The 20,658-nt window shown below is 42.8% G+C and overlaps 1 protein-coding gene across 1 annotated transcript; it reads left to right on the top strand.

Moving 5' to 3' along the window:
• The first annotated feature begins 9,195 nt into the window (after positions 1-9,195).
• On the top strand, positions 9,196-19,397 carry LOC145416045 (uncharacterized). Its single transcript, XM_080285145.1, has 3 exons — positions 9,196-10,599; positions 10,973-13,568; positions 19,261-19,397. The coding sequence occupies exons 1-3, from the start codon at positions 9,196-9,198 to the stop codon at positions 19,395-19,397; spliced, it is 4,137 nt and encodes a 1,378-aa protein (XP_080141271.1).
• The last annotated feature ends 1,261 nt before the right edge of the window (positions 19,398-20,658 follow it).

The raw sequence follows: 20,658 nt of genomic DNA, 5'->3' as shown, positions 1-20,658 counted from the left end.
TCGAGTCTGTTACTATCTTGCTGTGTATTCATCAGTGCACTGCGGGACAATACCACAGTGCACTTTTTAGAGGGGATAAGGCATTTTTCAAAACTAGTCTCTTACAGTAGACAATAAGTAAATAATAAGATTAGTAACGGGAAGCACGAACAAAGTAAACGAGACAGGGTAACTAGTAAAGCAAGAGTACGTAGTTTGTGACTTTAGTGATTGATATTTTAAATCAATTTTGTGTATATTATATGTTTTTTTTATAATTATTTGGTGTTATTTGATTTGCATTTTTAAACTCTTTATGTATATATGGCTACATATGTTGTGTTACTGGGCTGTCACCGATTAAATAACCTAAGTTAATTTATAGTTATTAAATTTCCAGTTGGTACTTCATTGAACATAAATAGAACTTGACAGAGTTTTAGCAACTCCTAAGTGGTGAGAATAGAACTCCATTTTGTTTTTTAACTTGTCCGACTCGGACAAAGGCTTCAGGGCCTATTCCAAGGCCCAGTAGTCCTCCAACACACTTCCACACTTCGGCGCTAACACCCACCGTCCATATTGAATACATGCTACGGCTATCTCATACAGGACTGGTGTACTGGTATTAGCAGAGGTATTTTTACGACATGTCGGCGGGTCATCTGGTACATCAATAAAGTCTGTTTTTTATGACATTCAAATCCTTAAAATGTTTCCTGCCCCAGCAGGGATTCGATCCCTGGGTCCTTTAGGACTGCAGGCAGCATTCCTACCCATTCAGCCACCGCCTCCAGCAAATTGATTCGTGAGCGAATTAGTCTGGGTGCAAAATTATCACAAACCTTGAGCCAACCGACCCTCAAGAGTAGGCGAATAAATCCCAAATATGGACCACTGGGGTTTTAGCTAAATTACCCATGGGCGAAACGACCGTAAATTTAATCATTTGGTGTACGCTTGACGTGAACTGTCCCGGCTGTGTTGGATGTCAAGGACCTGACGGAACCTAATAAAATCTGACGTAAATGAGCCTGAATGAACATAAATGACTTGAATGCGCTTAATCTAATGCTCTCATTTGGTTTAAATGCACCTTAATGAACCTCGCTGGATCTAAATGGCCTCAGACTGGCTTGCAACCCAAATGACGTTACAGGACAAAAAGGACCTTAAAACAACTTGAATGATTCGGTCTTTATATTGAACTGATCTGACTGGATCAGATGAAATCAAAAGGGCTTGAATCGAAGCGAAGTATAGTGGATGGATGTAGGCTAATGACCAAAAAATAAATAAAAATGCTTCTAAAGGTTTTAAAGTAACTGTAACTGACTAACCTTGCCGGTATATTGTTGATACCTTTGTTGCTGAAAACAGATATCAACTCACATTTGAAGCCACAGCATTGTACACGATTTGACATAAATATATATAATTCTGGCTGGGTTAGAATAAAGGTAGAATTTTCCAATAAAGGTGGATGTAATTGTACACTAGTACCCTGGAGTGGCTTTAACCTACTGAATTTGACTTTAAAGGATGTGAAGGATGTAAGTAGACCTGGGAGAGGGGAAGTGACCTCGAATACTTTATGCATGGTATTACTGGCCATGTTGACTGATGAGACAGTTATGCCAGCTGACCGCTATAAAGTTACAGTCAATGGATGTAGCTGTTGTTACTCTGGAAAGACCTGGACGCTCCTTTGACCGCTCAAGAGGCACTTACACATTTTCTTTTTCCCAAACAAAAGTTGGGAGATACTGTGATGAATCCGGGCGCTCGCTTGCATGTTGTAATGACGGGGTAATAAATTTGTTACTTCTCTTTGATGCAGTTCATTAGTAACATTTAATTATATACATATTTATCTATTTATTTCTTTATTATGGCTTGAAGTGTTCCATATTCCTACGAATACGTCTTCTTACGAATACATCGACTGTCTTCTCATCTATATTAACCCCCCTCAGGTAGACCAACACTTTCACTTACAACTTAGGTACACCTGGGTCTGTCAGACCCAGATTTTAAAAAATGCTGTAATGTCACATATGTTTTATATAATGAATTCCTGAATATCCTACAATGTATTACTGTATTACTGTAGGACTTATAAGTGACAAAACTATGTGAATATGTTTTAATTAATTGAAATCCACATATTTAAAAAAAAAAAAAAAAAGGCTGAAAAAATGTCAAGCTAATTTTTTTTTTTCTTCAGTCACCATACACGAAAACAAAGAACACTATGAGCCTAGCACTTGTGTCACAACTTGAGGGATGGAGGACCTTCATTATGGGTATAGTGGATCCCACACAACATAAAATCAACTTACAAACTCATAGTGAAAGATTCTCCCCCCTCCTCAGGTACATCTGGGTCTCACAGACCCGATGTGCAATTCTGAGTGATATATTGCAAAAACATAGAGAGACACGAAAGTAACCCCCCTACACCCTGCATGTACACAAAAAGTTAGGAAGCTGTTGAGAAGGACAGGGATCCCAGGCATCTATAAGTTACTGACTATACCATCGACAAAATTGCCTGGGTCTGTCAGACCAAGGTGTACCTGAGGAGGGTTGAACTGCTTCTGTCTCTAATGATAAGTTGGCAGTGATGTATGATCTATAATAATAATAATAATAATAATAATAATAATAATAGTAATACTCTGTCAGGACACTAAAATATAGGACACTACATAATAGCTAGTGACGTATATTGTTAATATGTAATATAGATGTTGGAAGAAAGTCGTGCCTAAGCTCGAGAGATCTAGAGGAAACAGCTATACACATTCTAGCTACGGAATTTCGCACACAGCAAACTGTGAAACCAGATGGGAAACTTCCACAGTCGTGGAAAGTCCCTTGACACGTGCCCTCATGCATGACCCAACAGGTCACATACAGGGGAAATGGGAGAGACTGGGCAGAAGGGGTTAGGAGAGTGAAGAAGCATGGTGGGAAAGGCAGAAACAAAGCGCACGGAGTTAGCAAGCATTAACCGCTCTCGCCCCATTACTGCTCTTCCGAGATACTTCCTCTGGAGAATAAAACTGCAGTCACACCCCCGACTCATCTTTATCTTTCTCTTGCCATCTACGAAAAAAACAATCTAAACATTCTCTCCTCTTAAAAATCCCTACAATCTAACACATTTTTGGAAATCCTCGGCGACGGCTACAATAATATTATTTGGTGTCAGTAACTGTAAGAACCACGTCTACTATTCTACAGTTGAGTCAACATTAACAAGACAGAAAACAAGAACTACTACAAGTTCACGCCATACGACGCCGTATGATTTTAGATTCACAAGCTAACAACTCTGAACCCTTACAGCTATAAACGACATCGATAAATGAAAGCCAATTAACGTCTCTATTAACAATCAACAAACAATTTAAGAATCAACTCTACGGTCAAAACAAGATATTACGATTCTACAAGTGAACAACAAGCAGGTGAGACGGTAATCAAGATCAGCTACAAATTCGCACCATACAGCAAGAAACTACAGTCAAAACATTGCATATTTGCACAAAAGTGTTAATATATTTGCTGCAGGGTCTTTTGTTGAGGGAAACATCTTTCATTTACTTGAGCACCTTTTGCAGTGAATTCAAGAGAATGGAAGATGAACAGCGAAGAAAAGGAGTGAAAAGAGCTATGGAAGATTAGGATGTGAAAAACGTCCACTGATTAGTAAGAGAGAAAGAAAGAATGAGTGAATGAAAGTAAGAATAAGCTGGACAGTGACTGTATGTGAAGACAGGGAATGATTACTTGGAGATGAGTACTCGTGGGGAACGTGGAAGTGATCATATAAAACCTATTTTACTGGACTGGAAAAATCATCAATGAAATAAATGTAAGACTGCATGAAGGAAGAGGAATGACAATGAGAATCGATCACGTAATAACAGGCTGATGAGACCAAGGCAAGTTATAAGTAAGGTAAATTACGGAAGTTCACCACATATTGAGAGATTAATTAAATTAGACGAAGATTGACTGTGTTGTACCAAGATGCTTACTTAGCCTGTAGTTAAGCTCATGGTGGCTGCAAAGCGACAACTCTTTCAGTGTGATAACGTCTTCTTCGGTTTATTTTTCATACATAAGAGACCATTTGACTCAGTTTAGTGAACCTAGCTTTTAGTGATGGCTATACTAACTCCTTCCACTCTGGAAAATCTCTGTTTAAAGGTGAATAAAATCGTCTGGATATCGAAAGACTTATATGAAAACTGTCATCCTGGGGCCGAAAGGATGAAGATATTGCCTTTACTGAGGAGAGAGAGAGAGACAGACAGAGAGAGAGAGAAGCCAGTCAGTAACCCCGGTACCTGGCATGAGCCTGCGGGAGCCCCGCAAAACTGAGTTATGGTTCCCAGACTGTGAGTTAAAGCTGAATACACGCACCCCTGTCACAACTTGCCTACTCTCTCATGCCTCACCCTGCTTCACACTGTCTTCCCTCCATGTCCCACCCTCTGTACCTCCTCTGTATCACACTATCTTCATATCCTGTTTCACCTTACACACTTCATCTTCTCCACACTGTCTTCATCCTCTGTGTCACAGGGTTTTTAAAGAGTATGCAATATTAAAGAATATTATTCAATAATACTTAAGAACAGACAATGAACTCTCTTGTGAAAATCAAGCAATGATTACTTTATGCCGGCTTACTTCGCCGATTCTCTAAGGACGAGAATTTATAAACTTTCTCAACAGTACACAGCAGAGACTAATTATTCACACGTGCTGTTTATTAGTACTGTTAGCCTGTGGAGAAAGTGACTCCACCCCTGACAATCAATAACTAATGCTATTAATGACAAACAAGTTCTTGCTGATGTAATTAACTCCTAGATGGCACAACGGATTTAATACAAAAGGACTGGCCTAAGTACCAGTTATGAATAATACAAAGCGTTTATGCAAGCTAGGAGCTGCAACTAGAATAAGCTTATGGAGAAATAAAACACGAGTTTACATTACACTAAGCTCAAGAAAAAGAACTGTTAAATTTATTGATTACAAATAAATAAATTTACGTTACATTTCAAAATGAATTCAAAATAAGGAGATTGCACTCACTCGCTCACTCAAAAGCTAACTCTTAAACCTAGGAAAAAACGAAAAGAAATACTGGTCAGAAAAGTGGACAAAGCGGATGACTGGGCGTCGTTGCTGAGGAAGGACGCTGCACACGCTGAGTCTCTTGCCAAATCACGCTAGGTGGAAATTCAGGAACTGGACAATGGCGGCACTGCTACACACTGGGCCCAACCTGCTTTCAGGGCGCTCAAATCCTGACTGATCCATATTGAGGGAGAGAGGCGAGCGTCGTGGCCGCACTTGCTAACGGCCAACAAGTGTGAGCGATACACACCCGCAATTCACTCAGCGAAGGCGCTAACATCGCGTGCAAGGATGATCACTTATGAAATAGTGAAAAATGTCCTGAAAAACACTCCCGATCGGGTGAATACGTGGCGGTTAAACTGAGTGATAAGTACTGGGATTCCACTAGAATTCGCGGTTTCCCACCAGAGTTAATGTCACGAGTTTATTCAAATACTTAATCGCGCCAACTCGTGACACTCTGCCTAACTCTACCTCACCTGACTGACACTCTCCATACCCTGCCTCAGCCTATGAACCTTGCCTAGCAGCTTTTTCTTACTATATGTTTTCTTCGTTACAACCTATGACCTCTCTGCTATGCGAGAGTACTTAACCATATAGATTATTGGATGAGATATGTCTAGCGTCTATTTTTTTCTGCAGACCAGATCATAGAAGAAACAACACACATAATTCCAGCATTAACTTCTTTATTTTCCTTACGTGTCAGGTCAGTGTAGAAGTTGATTTTCCCTTCTCCACTGATCCTTTCCGATGGGTAAACTTTTCTATGATGAATGGTGGTCGTCCATGCAATATCTGTTGGCTTCGTCTGCACAGTTTGGTAAGGGGGACAAACCGTCCAACTTTCCTGTCACTGAATCCTTGAATCCTGTAGTATATTTTACATGTTTATTCTTTTTCCTTCACACGATTTTGCCTCAGTGTAGACCTTGCTGTGTTGAAGGGATCGGTGAATGCTATACCTAACTCTCCACTATTTTTAGGTTTCCACGCAATAATTAAGACCATAATTTTGTTGATCAGTTCTGTTCTTCTTCCTCTCCTCCTCCTCCTCCTTCTGCATCATCATTATCATATTATTATTGTTCCTCCTCCTACTACTATCACTGCATCCATGAATCGGGTGTTATCTAATGAACTGTGTGTATGTGTGTGTGTGTGTGTGTGTGTGTGTGTGTGTGTGTGTGTGTGTGTGTGTGTGTCTTTCAATTTACTGAAAGGATTGTAATCTAATTTGTTTTCTCTTTAGTTTATATTTCCCTTGTTTTGCTTTTCATCATCCTGCTTTTCGCCTCAGTTTTGCTGTCTTTCTTTTTCTCTTTCCTCTTCTTTTCTCTTTTAGACTTTTTCCTTCTTTCTCATCCCTTTTCTTTTTTTCCTTCTTCAAAACACTTACTGACGTTCCTTCTTTTCTTCACCATTTCACCTCAAACTTTGTGCATTTGTTCCTTGGACAAAAATACCTAGACGCCTTACTCTTTTTTTTTTTTTTTTTTTTTTTTGCGGGGGGAGGCCCTTTTTTTTTTTTTTTTTTTATAGAGTTTTATGAGGCACTGGCCAAATAGTACAAGCACACATTTGTTGAGATAAGACATTACGCATCTTCAGAAGTTACCGTCTTCAGTGAGCAGTGGTACTGTATCAGTGTGAAGACCATCCCCCATTCCCTTGGATCTGTGTCCTTTTTTAAACCCTGTAAATTTAATAAATTGGAATAATGGCATACGTCCTTGGATCGACGATTTTAACATAAATTAATACAGTTATATCAGTCATAGCCTGACGTATAAGAAATAGCCTCATGAGGGTCGGTAGGACTGGTATTATTGTTTTTCCTGTATACCTGTGACATTCATGGACAGCACATTCATGCATGTCACCACTGCATTCCCTTGACTCAGTATGCCTGATCTGCTGCTTTTCAACCTTACTTTCATCATCTGTTTCCCGTGGCCTACTCTGTCTCCTTTCTCTCACCCTGCCTTCCTTCTGATCATGTTATCCCTACCCTTTTGACCATCCCTTGCCTAACTCTGTTTGCCTCCCCTCCTTCACTCTGCAACCTCCCGTGCTAATCTTTTGGCCTTTCCTGGTTTCCGCAGCCAGTTTTAAATGCCCTGCTATTCTGCCTTCCCTTACTCCCTCTGCCCTTCCGTCAAAACTGCTTCTCATTATCCTCTCTGTTTACCCGTGCCCGTTTCATCATTCATCTTTTTTGCCTGCGCTATCCAAGTTCTTTTACCTTTCCTCTCTCAGCCAACACTGTCCTGCAGTAATTGCTGTTCTACTTCCTCCCTCACTTTGATTCCCTACATATTCCTGAATTCCTACCTTATCGTGAGTCATCCTTCATGCCTCACAGTCTGTCATTGTTGTTCCTTGCCTGTCTCTCTACCTTATCTTTGTCCCGGCTTTCCTACATTAATTTGTGTTCTTTGTCGGTTGTTTGTTTATTGTACGTAAATTTTTTACTTATGAATCTTAAAATCCTTGCTTTGCTGTTTTACAAACATCTTCAGTCAGGGCCGGATTTTTTTTTTTTTTTTTTTTATGCGAGGAAGAAGGAACCAAAGGCCATGAGCCCGCAGTGACAGTTCCCTCCAAGAGAAAAACAAAATACAACAGAGAGCCAAATTCAAGATCCGATCATTTTGAGATGCCTGGACACACTACGTTTGAAAGACTGGAGATCATAGGCAGGAGGAAATACAGACAGAGGTAGACAGTTCCAGAGCTGACCTGTTGCATAAATGAAAGACTGGGAGTAACGGTTAACTCTTGCATTAGAGAGTTGGACAGAAAAGGGATGAGAGTTTGCTGCCAGACGGGTGCTACGCGCTCGTCGTAGAGGTGGAGGAATGCAAGCAGACAGTTCAGAGGAGCAGTGACCATTAAAGTAGCGATAGAAAAGAGATAAAGATGCAACAGTGCGGCGAAGAGACAGAGGTTGAAGGGAGTCAGTAAGAGGAGGAGAGTTAATGAGACGAAAAGCCTTTGACTCCACCCTATTGAGAAGAGCTTGTTACGTGTAGCAGATATACATTGCTTATATTCATATGTAATATCCAGAATCTTTAATATTCATTCGTTAGTACCATGCTTAGCATTCTGTGAAGAGAGTTCATAAATATCAGATCGTAGGAAACAGTCTGGCCCAGCTGTGTGTCGATAGTTTAAGAGCTGTTTCGAACCAGCTTCTTGTATTTGCTCACGGTTTCAACCTTGTTTCTGTTCTGCCCTCCAGCTTCATTGAGTTGCGTTTCTTGCTTCTCTGAGTTACCCTTCTTGCTTTCCCGAGTTAATATAAGCCGCGCTGGGACTTCCTGAGTTAGTTAACGGCTTGAGCTTGACCGGTGTGTTGGACTGCTCTGTTCTGGGGATATTATTATAATATAGTAGTTTATATGCTACACGTAAGTTAGTTTATTGTCAGCACATGATAGATTTAATAGGTTCTTTTGATATTGTTATTATTTATAAGAATTATTGATTTAGAATCACTTATTGCCCTAGCTAATGTCATGTTATATTAGTGTTAAGTCTATATTTTTATGCCAGGTATGTATTGCAAGTCCCCAGAGGTTTTATAACCCAAGGGCTAGTTTATGTTCTGGCTTATCTTTATTATTAACATTCTGAACTTTAGGATAACTTCTGCAAGAGCTAGTTTGGCAATCCTGTTTGAACCTGTTTGTTTTTGTTCTTGTAGCTTTAAGTTAGTGTTTAAGTAAATTAATTTAAGTATTTTTAATTGCCTATTTCATTCCTCCTTTTGGTCATTGGTATGTTTTACACTTTATCACCATTTTCCCCTATTTAAGCTTACGACTTGGTGTGGCTAACTGCCACTTGGTATTCTAAAATTTCCGTTGCGCACTTTACAGGCTATCAGATAGTCCTTTAGCCCCTCCGTGTCGTAACAAAGTGGCGACCTCGCCAGGATTGTCAATACTAGGTTTTGTAGGGTTTAAGAAAGATTGTGTAAGCTGTCATAGTCCCTGAGAGCTGTACATTTACTTGTTGGTGTACCGAGCTTAAGCAGTCATGGAAACGGATGCCCATGCACGTGTAAATTTGCCACCTGTGGTTGAGGGTGTTGTAGAGTCAGAGCCTGAATCCCCTCATCCTAGATCAGAAGATCAGGGTTCCCCTGTCTCTAATAGATTTTTGCAGGATATCAGGTTGGTGCAGGCTAAATGGGAACACGAGGTTCAGATGGAGCAAATGAAGCTAGAGGTAGAGCAGGCAAAGATAGAGCATGCTAGAGAACATGCAATGATAGAGCAGGCAAAGATGGAGCGAGCTAGAGAGCAAGCAAAGTTAGAACAGGCAATGTTAGAGCACCAGGCAAAGATAGAACAGGCGAAGTTAGAGCAGCAGGCAAATATAGAACAGATGAGGTTAGAACAATTGAAACTTGAGCATGAATACCGTACGAGATCCTCCGAAGGCCAGATAAATTCTTCCCCTTTCTCAGGTTTCGGTACTACTGATGCCACTAAATTAGTACCTCCTTTTGACGAGACCCTTGTTTTGGAGTTCTTCTCACGTTTTGAAAAAATTGCTGCTGGAAATAAGTGGCCTAAAGACCGATGGCCTACCCTAGTTCATACTGTGCTTAAAGGCAAGGCCCTCAGAGTGTTTGACAGCTTAAGTTTTCAAGAATGCTCAGATTATGAAGTTTTGAAGAGCTCAGTTTTACGTGCTTATGAATTAAGACCTGAGGCATACCGTCAGCGGTTTAGGAATGCTAAGAAACGCCCCCAGGAGTCTTACTTAGAGTTTGCTAGGCATGTGACTGACACTTTCCAAATGTGGATTAGAAGTGAAAACGTGGCAGATTGCAATAACCCAAGCTGTACTAGGTTAAGGGATATTGTAATCCTTGAGAATTTCATGGATAAATTAGACAGTGAATTAAGGATTCATTTATCAGACAAGCAAATTAATACAGTGTCTGAAGCAGCTGTCATTATTGATGATTATGTCTTGCATAAATATGGGAATAAACCTAAGGAATTCTCTAGGAATTTCTCCTCTAAGAAGTATACCCCACAGCAGAGTAACCAACACTCGGGTAAGCCAGACCTAGCTGTTAATTCCAAACCTAATCCCTCTTCTGTGCCCTATAATATCTCCTCTGGTTCTTTCAGGCGCCCTTATCACTTTTGTATTTATTGCAAGCGTCCAGGTCACAGTGTTGAAAAGTGTTTCAAGAAGAATGTTCCGTCTAAGCCAGTCAACCTTGTTCGAGGTGGACCAGTGGTGACTCCAGTTTGCCCTTCAGGCCAAAAGGTGGCTGGAGAGTCTTCTGTTTCTTCCCCCTCTCAGCCTGTTGTTTCAGTGATTGGGGATATGGAGCCCACTGTCGAATTGCAGGCGGGAGGTGGTATGCCCTCACCCGTTCCTGATGCCACTTCAATTTCTGGAGACATTGTCCAGGCGGCAGTTAGCAGTTCTGCCCCTGCTTCTTCTTTTGCTCCATATTTGTTTTCTGGTATGGTATTGTTGAACGGAGCAGAATTTCCTGTGAAGATCTGCGTGACACTGGAGCTTCACTTTCATTGTGGGTAAGCCCTGAAACTAAAGTCCCAACTAAAGAGTTTGTGATGATTCAAGGAGTTACTGGCGCGAAGGTAATCCCTGTGGTCACTGGTGACTTGAAATGTAACCTGTTTGAGGGACAAGCGCGCCTTGGACTAGTTGACTCTCTTCCTCTTGAAGGTGTTGACCTGCTACTGGGAAATGACTTGGCAGGTGAGAACAAGTGTATTGCCCCTGTACTGTCGGTGAGATACCTGTGCCTGATGATCCCCCACAGGTTAATAAAGATGATGTAGATGTATTTCCAGCATGTGCTGTGACCAGATCTATGGCACGGACAGAGCAGAGCAGAGACATGCCACTTAGTGAAGGGGAGTCTGGTGATCCTTCGGCCATAGTGGAAACTAGCCCAGAGACATCGCCCAAAGACACCAATGAGAAAGACTCCGACGATTCCTATTCCTTGGAAGATACGTTCATGAATTTACCAGATGATACTTCTGTTCCTGTCGAGGAGGTGAGTGTTGAGAGATTGAAGGAGATGCAGGCAGTTGATCCAGAGATCCAGAAGCTGAGGTTAGTTGCAGTGGAGGATTGCGATGTTGAAAAAGGCGGTTGCTTTTATGTGAAGGATGGAGTATTGTGGAGGCGATGGCGTCCCCCGTATGTTGATGTTGATGACGGAATGTGGAATTGTCATCAGATTGTTGTGCCCAGTGCTTGTAGGAAGGAGCTATTGGAGTTGGCTCACTGTACTCCGTTTTCAGGCCACATGGGTGTTAGGAAGACACTAGAGCGGCTGCGTGCAGAGTTCTACTGGCCGCATATGGCAGCAGATGTGGCCCAGATTGTGCGATGCTGCCATACTTGCCAAATGGTGGGGAAGCCTAATCAACCCATAGCTAAGTCGCCTCTCATTCCCATTCCTGCCTTTGACCCTCCATTTACTCGTATTATAGTTGATATGGTGGGACCCCTGCCTCCTACATCCTCTGGTAATAAGTACCTACTAACTATAATTGACTCTTCCACTAGATACCCTGAGGCTATCCCTGTTCGTTCCCCGAAGGCTAGAACAGTTGTTCGGGCATTGCTTGATTACTTCACTAAGTTTGGGTTGCCAAGGGAGATTCAGTCTGATAGAGGGTCTAATTTTCTTTCAAATGCCTTCCAGCAGTCCATGGCCCAACTTGGTATTGTGCATGTGAAGAGCAGTGCATACCATCCTGAGAGCCAGGGTGCCCTAGAGAGATACCACCAGACCCTTAAGACGATGCTTCGGAAGTATTGCATGGAACACTCAAAGGACTGGGATAGAGGAGTGCCATTCCTCCTGTTTGCCACCCGTGAGGTTCCTCAAGAGAGTTTGGGTTTCTCCCCAAATGAGCTAGTATTTGCCCACAAGGTAAGAGGCCCATTGTCCATCATTAAAGAGGCTTGGTCTAGTGATTCCACCATGAGCCATAATGTACTTGAGTTTGTTAGTGACTTCAAGAACAGGATCTCTAAATGCTTACAAGTGGCTAGAGAGAACTTGAAACAGGCCCAAACCAGTATGAAGAGGTGGTATGACAAGAAAGCTCGTTTACGAGAATTTAAGGTTGGTGATGAAGTGTTAGTGCTATTGCCTCTTCAAGGACAGCCTCTTGCTGCAAAGTTTTGTGGCCCTTATCCAGTGGTGCGTAAAGTGGGTAGTACTGATTATTTAGTGCAGACACCAGACAGACGTAAGAAACATCAACTTTGCCATGTTAACATGCTGAAACCATATTACCGTACTCCAGATGCCCCTGTACATGTGCATCTAGTCTCACTTGAACAGATTGAAGAGGTTCCCGGCGGTTTGGTAACCCAGGAACAAAATGAGGAGGACTTTGACTTCGATACTGCAAGTGCCTGGCAAAACAATGCTGAGGCCGGCTTTTCCCTTGCTGAAAAGGTTTCACATTTGCCACACGATCAGTCACAACAATTATTAACACTTCTTTCTTCATTTAAGGATGTATTTGGTAGCTCCCCTGGACGGACTACCTGGATTGAGCATGATGTTGACGTGGGTGACACACTCCCCGTTAAGCTGCCACCTTATCGTGTCTGCCCCAAGCGCTTAGGAGTCCTCCGCCAGGAGCTGAAGTACATGCTGGACAATGGTCTTGTCTCCCCGTGTGTGAGCCCGTGGAGCTCCCCTGTGACACTGCAGCCCAAGCCTGACGGGACAGCGAGATTTTGCATCGACTACCGCAGAGTCAATGCCCTGACTAGGACTGATACCTATCCCCTGCCTCGACTGGAAGATTGTGTTGACTGCATTGGTTCATCCCACTACATTACTAAGCTGGATCTTGAGAAGGGTTTCTGGCAAGTTCCCTTGACGGAGCGAGCAAAAGAAGTTTCGTGTTTTGTGGCAGATGGTCAAACTTATTGTTGTAATGGGATGCCTTATGGGATGAAAAATGCCCCCGCTACCTTTCAGAGATTTATGAACAGAGTTGTTACTGGTCTTCCAAACTATGTGGTGTACTTGGATGATGTAGTAGTGTTCAGTGATACTTGGGAAGATCACCTAAAACAATTAAAAATGTTACTTTCAAGGCTCTCAGAAGCTCGCCTTGTAGCTAACTTAAAGAAATGTGAATTTGTTCAGGCTCAAGTTCAGTACCTTGGCTACATGGTTGGTCACGGTCGTGTTTGTCCCCCTTCTTCAAAGGTGGAGGCAATTAAGAACTTTGCAGCACCGAAAACCAGGCGTGAGCTTCGAAGGTTCTTGGGCACTGTTGGATATTACCGACGGTTTATTAAGAACTTTTCAAGTGTTGTGGCCCCTCTGACAGATTTGTTAAAGAAAGTGAAGAAATTCTGTTGGAATGAGGATTGTAAAAGTGCTTTTAATTCTGTAAAGGGAATTTTAAGTTGTCACCCTGTGATGCTTGCTCCTAATTTTTCAAGGCCTTTCAAACTGGCCGTTGATGCCAGCAATGTAGGAGCAGGAGCTGTACTTATACAGGACGATGATCTGGGCATAGAACATCCTGTCTGTTATTTCAGTAAAAAGTTCTCTAAGGCTCAATGCAATTATTCAGTTGTTGAAAAGGAACTACTTGCCCTGATCCTTGCCCTGCAGAATTTTTGTTTATATTCCTGCTTTTGGGCCGGCAGTCACTGTTTACACCGATCATCACCCCTTAAAGTTTCTAAACCAGTTAAAAGGTAAAAATCAGAGGCTAACACGCTGGAGCCTCTTTCTGCAAGAGTATAACTTGAACATAGAGCATATCAAGGGGGTTGATAACGTGATTGATGATTGCCTGTCGCGCTCTTGAGAACGAATTTTCCATCGGGAAAATTCTTTCTTAGGTGTGGGCGTGTTAAGTGTAGCAGATATACATTGCTTATATTCATATGTAATATCCAGAATCTTTAATATTCATTCGTTAGTACCATGCTTAGCATTCTGTGAAGAGAGTTCATAAATATCAGATCGTAGGAAACAGTCTGGCCCAGCTGTGTGTCGATAGTTTAAGAGCTGTTTCGAACCAGCTTCTTGTATTTGCTCACGGTTTCAACCTTCTTTCTGTTCTGCCCTCCAGCTTCATTGAGTTGCGTTTCTTGCTTCTCTGAGTTACCCTTCTTGCTTTCCCGAGTTAATATAAGCCGCGCTGGGACTTCCTGAGTTAGTTAACGGCTTGAGCTTGACCGGTGTGTTGGACTGCTCTGTTCTGGGGATATTATTATAATATAGTAGTTTATATGCTACACGTAAGTTAGTTTATTGTCAGCACATGATAGATTTAATAGGTTCTTTTGATATTGCTATTATTTATAAGAATTATTGATTTAGAATCACTTATTGCCCTAGCTAATGTCACGTTATATTAGTGTTAAGTCTATATTTTTATGCCAGGTATGTATTGCAAGTCCCCAGAGGTTTTATAACCCAAGGGCTAGTTTGTTCTGGCTTATCTTTATTATTAACATTCTGAACTTTAGGATAACTTCTGCAAGAGCTAGTTTGGCAATCCTGTTTGAACCTGTTTGTTTTTGTTCTTGTAGCTTTAAGTTAGTGTTTAAGTAAATTAATTTAAGTATTTTTAATTGCCTATTTCATTCCTCCTTTTGGTCATTGGTATGTTTTACACTTTATCACCATTTTCCCCTATTTAAGCTTAACGACTTGGTGTGGCTAACTGCCACTTGGTATTCTAAAATTTCCGTTGCGCACTTTAAAGGCTATCAGATAGTCCTTTAGCCCCTCCGTGTCGTAACAAGCTGTATGTGGGGAGCCTCCCCACACATGAGAGTTGTACTCCACACAGGGGCGGATAAAACCCCTGTATAGAGTCAACAATTGTGCAGGGGTAAAGAAAGAGCGGAGTCGGCTTAGCACACCCAATCTCTTGGAAGCAGATTTTACAAGAGATGTAATATGATCTTTCCAAGATAAGTCCCGAGTAAATGAAACCCCAAGCATGTTCAAGGATGATGCAGGATTAATCTGAATATTATTAAACATTAGTGGGTATACCTGTGGAAGACTTTGTCGGGTTGATAGGTGTAAGAACTGAGTCTTAGATGCATTAAAGACAACCATATTATTTTTACCCCAGTCAGAGATATGAGCCAAGTCAGACATTAGGTGTGCCATAGCCTCATCCCTTGTTTGTTGAAGTAACTGTTGAGATGGGCGTTGCGGGAACCGAATGGAAAGGTGAAGGGTGGAGTCATCAGCGTATGAGTGGATAGGGTTAGATGTACAGCTTAGAAGATCATTGATGAATAAAAGGAAGAGAGTTGGTGATAGGACAGAGCCCTGAGGAACACCACTGTTGATAGATCTAGGAGAAGAACGATGGCCGTCTACGACAGCGGCTATAGAACGACCAGAAAGGAAGCTAGCGATGAAGGCACAGATAGAAGGATAGAAACCGTAGGAGTGCAGTTTGGAAATTAAAGATTTATGCCAGACTCGATCGAAAGCCTTTGAGATGTCGAGTGCAATGGCAAAGCTTTCGCCAAAGTCCCGAAAGGAGGATGACCAGGAGTCTGAAAGGTAGGTGAGAAGATCGCCAGTGGAGCGTCCCTGACGGAACCCATACTGACAATCGGAAAGAAGGTTGTGATAGGAAAGATGCCTTAAAATTTTTTTATTAAGAATTGACTCGAAAACTTTTGAAATACAGGACGTTAAAGCAATTGGACGATAGTTGGAGGGTTGGGAGTGGTCACCCTTCTTTGGGACTGGCTGAATGAGAGCAAACTTCCAGCAAGAAGGAAAGGTACAAGTTGACAGACAAAGGCGAAATAGTTTGCCTAGGCAGGGTGTAAGCACAGAAGCACAGTTTTTGAGAACAACAGGAGGGACCCCATCAGGCCCATATGCCTTGTTAGTATTGAGGCCAGTTATAGCAGAAAATACATCAACTGAAGAAATTTTAATGTCAGCCATGAGGAAGTCAGAGGGGGGAAGTGATGGAGGAACAGCACCGGAATCGTCTAAGGTGGAATTGGAGGAGAAAGTCTGTGCGAAGAGATCTGCTTTATCAGTAGAAGAAATAGCTACAGAACCATCAGAGTAGAAAAGAGGAGGGAAGGATGATGAGGTAAAGTTGTTAGAAAGATTATTGGCAAGGTGCCAGAAGGAGCGGGAAGAATTCGAGTTGGAGAGTTAAGAGCATTTAGTATGGATGAAATTATTTTTAGTAAAGCGAAGAACAGACTTAGCACGATTCCGGGCAGAAACGTAAAGATTATGTGATTCAGGGGTGGGTTGGCTCCGGTACCTTTTGTAGGCTTTCTCCTTGTTGCGGACAGCATTAGAACAAGCGTGATTAAACCAAGGCTTTCTTGCGTTAGTCAAAGGATATGAGAAAGGAATGTATGCTTCCATGCCCGAGAGAATAACCTCCGTAATGCGCAAGGCACACTCAGATGGCTCTCGGCCATGGAAGCAATAATCATTCCAGGGAAAATCAAAGAAGTACTGCCTGAGGGCCTCCCAGTCCGCAGCTCCAAAATGCCAGAGACGACGTTTCCCTGGAGGGTCCGCAGGCCGTACTGGAGCGATAGGACAGGTTAAGGTAATAAGGTTGTGATCGGAGGAGCCCAACGGAGAGAAAAGATTAACAGAGTAAGCAGAAAGATTAGTTGTGAGGAAGAGGTCAAGTATGTTGGAGCTCTCTCCAAGGCGGTCAGGGATACGGGTAGGGTGCTGTACAAGCTGCTCTAGGTCATTAAGGATAGAAAAGATGTAGGCTTGTTCACCAGGTGGATCCGTGAAAGGAGAGGAGAGCCAAAGGTGGTGGTGAACATTGAAATCTCCAAGAATGGAGATTTCAGAGAAAGGAGAAATGGACAGAATGTGTTCCATCGTAGAAGTAAGATAGTCGAAGAATTTTTGATAGTCAGTAGAATTGGGGGATAAGTAAACAACACAGATATATTTAGTCAGAGAATGACAGGAAAGCCGAAGCCAGAGAGTGGAGAATTCAGAAGAATCAAGTTCAGGAACACGAGAGCAAGATAAGTCGTTGCGTATGTATACACAACAGCCACCTTTGGCTTTGAAATGAGTATAGAGAAAGTAGGAGGATACAGAAAAGGGTTTGCTGTCAGTTGCCTCAGACAGCTGAGTCTCCGTTAGAAAAAGAAGGTGAGGTTTAGAGGAGGAGAGGTGGTGCTCAACAGAGCGAAAGTTAGATGGAAGGCCGCGAATGTTGCAGAAATGAAGAAGAAGAGAGTCAGACAGTGGTTCCAGGCACCTCGAGTCGTCACCGGGAGAGGGGCAGATGGCGGGGGCATTTATGGTCCCCCCCCCTGGGGACTCCGAGGCTGGGTGAATTGACGCCATTTTGGTGAATTTTGAATAGGAAGTGTAGTGTGTACTGTGCATGTAGTTTGGTGAAGATAGATAGAGAAATTTGTACTGGAGAGCATGCTGGCCTACTCTCTGTGTAACTGAGACACTGAAAAAGTTCAGCAAAGGGGGATGGTCAGGAACTAGTCCTGAGGGCTGATGAAACTGGAGCTCCAGCACTCCCTGTCATCAGCTTTCCATCCACCTCGGGAGTACTGCCCTGCTCGACTGGTGCTACAGTCTACTCCAACAATAATTAGAGTATATCTTCATATATAAAAGAGCCGCGTTGTGTTGTTTGTATGTTTGTTCTTCAATCACTTCCAAACTAATGGCCAGAGACCCCAGACCCAAATATATTCTTAATCAGGGTGATCTAAGCATGGTTTTAGGGGGTCAAAGTTCAGAATTGGGTCATTTGAGGTCACTGGTGGAGTGTTCGCCTTTTTCGCCCAGGCAACGCCAGGTACCCCTGCAGCAAAATGGGCAACTGCCTACCAAGGCACGGCCTGTCACAGGCCATCCAGACTTCCAGAACGAAATAAATATACGTTTTGGGCGTCCAAATAAGTGCCATCACCCATCAGGCCATCAAAAAAGGCCATTATAGGTCATGCTAAAATTTCACTAGAAATAACGGAAAAAAGAGATCTGTATGTTGCAGGCCAACCGTCTGCTTTGCCTACCAGGCCACAGCAGGGTTTATCTGGCCCTGCCTTCAATTGCAATTCACACCTATTTTTCCATCTACGTTATTGGTACTCTTACCTCTAAACTTTCATTTACTACGTTCTGTCCTGCATTCATACTATTCTAGTTACTACCCTGCTCATCTATCGCCGTCAGTCTTAATCCAGCTCATTCGTCTGCTAGCTTACCTTCCAGCTTACATCTCCTACACATGACATGATTACCTTTCCGGGCCGCCCCTCCTTCCTTCTCACATTCCTCTCTCGACTTATCTGTCTGTGTCCTAGCTCAATACAGCTTCATATGTTACTTTCCTACCCTCCTTCTCCGTTTGCCTTCCAACCCTCCTCTCACAACTCCTCCTTACCTTGCCCCACGATCTGTCTTCCCGCCCTTCCTCTCCCCTTGCCTTCCTGCCTGTTTCCGTTTATGATGTACATCCCCCAGTCTCCACCTTCCTTGCTCTTCTCTTCCTCTCTCATCCAGCTCGTTACTTTACAGTGCTACTGTTTACTGTTGTCGCGTCTCCCTCCACCTTCTGCTGTCGCACTGATGTGCCTTTTGTCTTTCACTCAATGCACTGCCTCAGGAGGGGGTTTTAGCCTCACACTTCCCCTCTGCTCAGCATATTCTCTGCTTCCCTGAACCCTTTCCCTGCTCGGCCACTCCACCTGCCCCCCCTCCTCCGCGTACCCTTACCTTTACCAGGTTACCTGCCACCCGGCCGGCCTGTGGACAGAGTGGTGCTGGAGGTAAACAATGAACTTTTTAGGCAAAGCAGTTATTGATTGGCCACGGCAAGCCAAAGGACGACGAGAAAATAATTAGAGTATATCTTCATATATAAAAGAGGCGTGTTGTGTTGTTTGTATGTTTGTTCTTCAATCACTTCCAAACTAATGGCCAGAGACCCCAGACCCAAATATATTCTTAATCAGGGTGATCTAAGCATGGTTTTAGGGGGGTCAAAGTTCAGAATTGGGTCATTTGAGGTCACTGATGGAGTGTTCGCCTTTTTCGCCCAGGCAACGCCATGTACCCCTGCAGCCCAATTTTTGGCGTTGAGACTCACATGGCCTCCAGTCCGGAGACAGACTATGTGAGGTTGGCCTCCGAGGTTTTTTCAGGTCAGTGGTTGGAGGTCATTGGAGATCACCAGTAATACACGCTCGAATGACTGGATCCAGCAGCCTAATTTTTCGCATGGAGACTCACATGACCTCCAGTTCGGACATAGGCTATGTGGGGTTGATCTCCGAAGTCATTTGAGGTCACCAGTCGGTGGTCATTTGAGGTCACTGGTAAGGGTAAACAAGTGCGCACAAATACTGTGCGCTAGTCTCCGAACGCAGTAATAGAAAGTTCTGGGCCTCGTATGATCCCTCTTCAAAAGCATAAGAGGTACATGGTCTTTCGGGAGTTGAAAGACAGAATGAACTAGAACAAATAGCATCAGAGTGTTCGTCTTTTTGGCTCAGAAAACGTCGGGTACCTCTGCTTGTAGCTGTATAAAAATGTTAATATTTGTTCAGAGTTATTGGGGTGTATGGACTCTGTATTCACAAATACTCTCTCTCTCTCTCTTTCTCTCTCATCATTAGCACTATCACTGTCCGCCTTCTCGCTCTATTGATTCTTTCATATTTACCACCCCTGTACCTTTACTCCTTTATTTATTCTTCCCATTATTCTGTCCTCTCTTTCGTCTCCCACGCCAGTCATCTCCATCTCCATAACTTTTTTTTTTTTTGTCACATTCTGGACTTTCTCTTTCTTAGCTACTTTGCGTATCCATCATCAGTATTCTACGCTCTCTCGCGTCTTTTTCTGCTGAACAAGCAGCTTATTTTTTCCCACTACCTTTTCTTCTCACTTACTATTAATTTTTTTTTTTTTTTTTTTTTTTTTTTTTTTCAATTTTATTACCGTATCTTATTCTTCCTCCCCAATTTTCTCCTCCCTTCCCTTCCCTTCCCTTACCTCATCCTTCGTTATTCATCATCATTACTTTCACCAAACAGTCTCTTTCACTTCTCGTCTTACGTACCGTCTACTCTTCTACTCTTTTCACTGTTGTTTTACCTTTACATGCTCGCAGCTTTCTTCTATGCCATCGCATTTCCGTCTCCATTTTAGTCACTTCCTCTCCACCTCCCATCCTGGTACCCCTGTTTTACCGCTGACTCCTCAACTTCCCTTTCTCTTTCCCATCACCCTCTGCCGTCCCAACTCCTGCTCATCCACATCTATCTCGCCGCAACCAAGCAAAGACAAACTAAACTTGTCTCAAACTTCCCAAAGTCTCTGCGTCCACGAACTTGCCCATCTTGGAGGCAAACAGTCCAAGGGTGAGGGTATGATGGGAAGGACTTCGTGTTGACCCATGTTGAAGCCTTTTCATCCCGCTATACTCGCTCCGTGAT

This window comes from Coenobita brevimanus, chromosome 104 (genome assembly GCF_032717465.1).
Source record: "Coenobita brevimanus isolate Jiangsu-jjx chromosome 104, ASM3271746v2, whole genome shotgun sequence".
Taxonomy (NCBI): Eukaryota; Metazoa; Arthropoda; class Malacostraca; order Decapoda; family Coenobitidae; genus Coenobita; species Coenobita brevimanus.
This window is presented reverse-complemented; position numbering and strand designations above follow the sequence as displayed.

What these genes read in the sequence shown, in the direction of transcription:
- LOC145416045 (XM_080285145.1), top strand. Translation starts at nt 9,196, where the DNA reads ATGGAAACGGATGCCCATGCACGTGTAAATTTGCCACCTGTGGTTGAG. An exon ending in GAGACATTGTCCAGGCGGCA is followed by an intron (nt 10,600 to 10,972) that starts GTTAGCAGTTCT and finishes GATCCCCCACAG; the next exon opens with GTTAATAAAGATGATGTAGA. An exon ending in ATTCTGTTGGAATGAGGATT is followed by an intron (nt 13,569 to 19,260) that starts GTAAAAGTGCTT and finishes TTTTTCGCCCAG; the next exon opens with GCAACGCCATGTACCCCTGC.